Below are 5,276 nucleotides of genomic sequence, written 5' to 3' on the forward strand. Positions count from 1 at the left end.
TTAGCCAGGATGGTCTCGATCTCCTGACCTCATGATCCACCCGTCTCGGCCTCCCAAAGTGCTGGGATTACAGGCTTGAGCCACCGCGCCCGTCCTATTTTATTTTATTTTTTAAATTTAATTTTAAGTTCTGGGATACATGTACAGAATGTGCAGGTTTGTTACCTAGGTATACATGTGCCATGGTGGTTTGCTGCACCTATCAACCCATCATCTAGATTTTAAGCCCCACATGCATTAGGTATTTGTCCTAATGCTGTCCCTCGCCTTGCCCCTCAGTCCCCCACAGGCCCCAGTGTGTGCTGTTCCCCTCCCTGTGTCCATGTGTTCTCATTGTTCAACTCCCACTTATGAGTAAGAACATGCGGTATCTGGTTTTCTGTTCCTGTATTAGTGTGCTGAGAATGATGGCTTCCAGATTCATCCATGTCCCTGGAAAGGACATGATATCATTCTTTTTTATGGCTACATAATATTCCATGGCGTATATGTGCCACATTTTCTTTATCCAGTCTCATTGATGGGCATTTGGGTTGGTTCCAAGTCTTTCCTGTTGTAAATAGTGTTACAACAAACATACGTGTGCATGTGTCTTTATAGTAGAATTATTTATAATCCTTTGGGTTTATTTATTTATTGTTGAGACAGAGTCTCAATCTGTTGCCCAGGCTGGAGTTCAATGGCGTGATCTCGGTTCACTGCAACCTTTGCCTCCCGGGTTCAAGCGATTCTCCTGTCTCAGTTTCCCAAGTAATTGAGATTACAGGCACACACCACTATGTCTGGCCAATTTTTTGGATTTTTAGTAGAGATGGGGTTTCACCATGTTGGCCAGGCTAGTCTCAAATTCCTGACCGCAAGTGATTTGCCTGCTTTGGCCTCCCAGAGTGCTGTGATTATAGGCTTGAGCCACCACGCTTGGCTAGTATTTTATATTATTTCATTTTCTCCTCTATTATATTTTTGCTTATATATTCTTTTAATGTCTCTATATTTAAAGGAAGATCTTAGAGAAGGCAATACCTAACTTAGAGGATAAGTATTGGTAGTGAACTTTCAGAGAGTATGGCCCCTGCAAAGGCTGGGGGGTGCATCCATCTGTTCAATAGCTCAGCACATCCTCAGAACATACAGCAATAATAATATAACAGTAATAATAATATAATGGCTAACGCTTATGTTGGCCCTTACAATATGCTAGGCACAACTCTAACCATTTCATATATATGCCCTAAGCATTTTATGTATGTTAACTCCTTTAACCATGAAGATGAACATAGATAAACATTGAAGCAGACCATTCTGTTTCATGCTTTGTGTCTCTCAGCCCCTGTCCCTTCAAACCACTTGAACCTCACTCTTCATTTCTTGGCTTTCTGAAACTCCCAAGGCAGGCTTTCCCACTTGCCCCAGAACCCAAACACATGCAGTTTGGCTAACTGGTGCAGCAGGTCCCCTAGTCCCCAGCCTCCTTCCTGCTGCCTTAGTATCTCTGCTCTGACCTACACTGCTTGGTAGCTGCTTGAGGGAGATGGGCCTCAACCGTGGACTACAGCTGCTCCGTCCTCATCCTTAGCCATGGCCCACTGTGCATGCTTCTATCTCCCAAAAGGGTGCACCTCTCCATGCTCTAACCATCCTTGGCACAACGTGGATACTCGACAACTTTTTGCTGAATGAAGTCAAAAGGAAGAAATAGTCTTATGATTATATGAACTCAGAACGCAAATGAAGCCATTAGGGCTGAACAGGATTCTCTCGCCTTGGGAAAGGAGAAGAGGATGCCAGCCTCTGCTCAATGCCTAACATCCTGCCCTTCTCCCCGCCCCCACCTCCCACCCCCTACCCCCATCAAGCCAGCATGAGTTGGTCCTAGGGAGGGTAAGAGTGACAGTGACGGTCCCTTTCCATCTGTCAGGACAAAGGCAAAACCTCGCCTCCCTTGGCATCCTCATCAGTCCCCACACAGGTGCCACAGAGGCTACCCACTCCCTTGCTCAAGTCTCCCTTCTCTCACTTGTGCAGACACACACATACACACAGAGAACATGGGCACACACACGCAGACACACGAGACAGACACAGGCACACACAGACACATATAAGAAACACACACAGATACACAGACACACACCAACACAGACACACATAGACACAGATACACAGAGACACACGGACACAAACACACACAGACACACAGAGACACCCACAGACACATGCAAACACACACACAGACCCAGAAATACACAGACACACACAGACACACGCAGACCATACACACACACACACACACACACAGAGACACCCACAGAGACACAGAGACACACACACAGACATAAAGATGCACGCAGACCATACACGGACACAGAGACAGACACACACAGACACACACACACTCAGACACAAAGAGACACAGACATGTGCAGACACACAGACGCACACAGACACATGCGTGCACACACAGACACACACACACATGCACACGTGCACACACACAGACCATACACACAGACACACAGAGACACAAAGACACACGCATACCATACACAGACACAGACACACACAGACACGCAGAGACACAGACACATGCAGACTATACACACGCACACACACACACACACAGAGACAGCCAACCACACACACAGACATACACACACCACCGCATGATTGGGCATCACAGGCTCTCATGGAGAGAGGGGAGGCTGGGGGTGAGGGGGTTCTTCATCCTTTCTCTACCTTGCCCTCCTTCCCAGCCTCCGCATGCGTCTCCATCGCTCTCCTGGGCTGCAGCACACACGGCTTCAGCGTCCGGCCACTGCCCACGTGCTCCCGCAGGTCGTCCCCGTAACTCGCCCAAGGAACCGACCGAGAGAGTGTGCTCTCAGCTGACGAGGACGCTCTCCCCCGCCCGGCCAAGGAGTCGCCTGGAGTCGGGGGCGGTTCCCACCTCGTTTCCCTCAGCCGCGCCTTTCGATTAGGTACCGGGGCACCGTGCGTGACGCCATTGGCTGCAATGTCTGTCGTTCCTGTCCCAGGCCCCAGCTTTTAAGGGGCACGCGGCACGGAGAGTGGTCCGGTGATAGGCTACAGTGTGGGAGCTGGGGTTAGAGCTCATAGGGTCGCAGAGGCCGCGTGCCGCTTCTCCCTCCAGTCCCCGGCTGACTGAACCCCCACAACCCTGTGCCGCCGTTCCGGGCCCCTCCTTCCAACGGCCACGTGCGGCCTGCGCATGCGCACTCGCCCAGTTTGGCGCCCACCAGGCAGTGGGGAAGGGGAAGGGAAGGGGAAGAGGGTGAGGGTGGCAGGGTGGGGACGGGGAATGGGGAGCAGTGGTGGGGATGTGGGTGGTAGACCAGGGGCAAGGGCAGGGGACAGTGTCTGTGGAGAAGAGGGGTCTGTTAAGGTTTCCACCCTTGGGCGGGAGGGAGCGGCGGGGTAAGCAGCCTAGGAGGACTAGGGGGCTCCACAAGGCCCGCAGCCAGGGCGCCCCAAGCGAGGCCGCGGTCCGCGGACGGTCGCCAATGGAGCGGGGCTGCAAGGGGGTGCCGATGCTGCGAGAGAAAACCTGGGAACCTTGGAACGAGCTTATGGTGATTGGGAAAAGAGTGGAGCTCCTGAGTAGAAACACTCAAAAGCCGAAGCTGGAGTCTGAGTACTGGAGACTGGAAGATGTGGAAAAGATGGTCTTGAAAGGGAAGTCAGGCCCGAGTCAGGAAAGGACGGATGTGAAGCTGCTGCACCGTGGAGCAAGTGCATCACAAGCTTCAGTAGATTTGGGGAAAGACAGCCCAAGGGAGATTTGGGGAAAGCAAGAGGTCAAACACGAAATAAGGGCTAAATCTAAGAGTGCAGGGATGACAGCAGGGCCTATGAAGGGGTCTGGGTTTGAAGAGAGGTTGAGGTCTGCTGGGGAGAAGGTAGGGACCACTGGAGAGGACTTGAGATCCAGTGGATATAAACTGGGGCAGAATGAGGAGTTGAGGTCGAGTGTAGACAAGATGAGATCAAGTGTAGAGAAGCTGAGGTCTAGTAGTGAGAAGCTGGTGTCTGGGGGAGAGACGCAGGGGTCCAGTGGAGTGAAGCTGAGGTCCAGTGGCAGAAAGCTGAGATCAAGTGGAGAGAATCTGAGATCAAGTAGAGAGAAGCTAAGATGGAGTGGAGAGAAGCTGAGATCAAGTGGAGAGAAGCTGGGAATCAGTGATGAGAAGCTGAAGTTGAGTGGAGAAATGCTGAGATCAAATGGAGAGAAGCTAAGATCAAGCAGAGAGAAGCTGAGGTTGAGTGGAGAGAAGCTGGGGGCAAGTGCAGAGAAGCTGAGATCTAGCGAGGAGAAGTTGGGGACCAGTGGGGAGAAACTGGAGGTTTCAAGAATGGGGAGCATAAATGAGGAGAACATTGAAAAAGTGGTAGAAGTTACTGGTGATGAAAGAGTGATGGCATTTACTGATGATGAGATGGAAATTCCTTTTGAAAGTGTCAAAGGGAGTGAGGAACTACAAGGGACTGAGAAAGGAGTGGGAGTTGACGGGGGCGTCTTGCGTGAAGCGAAAGATACCACTGATGAATCTGTTTCTATGGAAAAGAAATATATTATAGGTGAAGGTACCAGTGAATGAGGCAGATGAAGGACTGACACCAAACAAGGAAAGAGGCAGACAAGGGAAGTACTGGAAGTCAGAGGAGAAATTAGAGCCAGGCAAAACATTATTGACACGGAAGGGGTAAAGTTGAGAGAGGAAAGGAGAGAGTCTGAGCCTAAAATAAGAGAGTGGAAGTGAGGAAGAAAAGCTACTGGGGCTGAAGGCGGAGGCCAGGATCAAAGGAAGCAAAGAGGAGTGGCTGGTTCAGAGGGAAGTGGGAACATATGGAGGAGAAAGAGAAGACTTGGTAATGTGTTGACAGAGGAAACTTGGGTATTGGGAGAAAACCTGACTGGGAGCTCACAGGGAAATGTTTGAGAAAAGGATGGAGGATGGGCTAGAAGGATTTTGTCTGACACATGATGGGGTGTATGAGATGGAGGATAATTGCAGCAGGATAAAGGGTAGATTTTGAGGGTTGTGGAAGAAGGTGCAGGCTGAAGTGTGCAAAATTTCTGAAAGAGGAGCCTGAAGAATGAAGGGGTCCCAAGTGACAAAAGCAGGAGAGGAGATAAGAAAGAAGTGAGAAAAAGCATAAGAAGCCACATGCCATAATGGTGATTGTGTTTGTCAGTAGGTATGTCCTTCTTTTCTTTTCCCTTCCCTTCCCTTCCCTCCCCTTCCCTCCCCTTCCCT

General features: G+C 50.4%; 1 protein-coding gene across 1 annotated transcript in view; it reads right to left on the bottom strand.

Annotated features, from left to right (window-relative positions):
* Nucleotides 1–3,220, bottom strand: part of SNX32 (sorting nexin 32) — a 23,169-nt gene extending 19,949 nt beyond the window's left edge. The window contains exon 1 of the mRNA XM_011942480.1: nt 2,737–3,220. Coding sequence (XP_011797870.1) covers nt 2,737–2,772 — 36 coding nt within the window. The 5' untranslated portion in view covers nt 2,773–3,220. The remainder of the gene's footprint in view (nt 1–2,736) is intronic.
* Between the last annotated feature and the right edge of the window lie 2,056 nt (nt 3,221–5,276).

This window comes from Colobus angolensis, unplaced genomic scaffold (genome assembly GCF_000951035.1).
Source record: "Colobus angolensis palliatus isolate OR3802 unplaced genomic scaffold, Cang.pa_1.0 Scaffold21, whole genome shotgun sequence".
Classification (NCBI taxonomy): Eukaryota; Metazoa; Chordata; class Mammalia; order Primates; family Cercopithecidae; genus Colobus; species Colobus angolensis.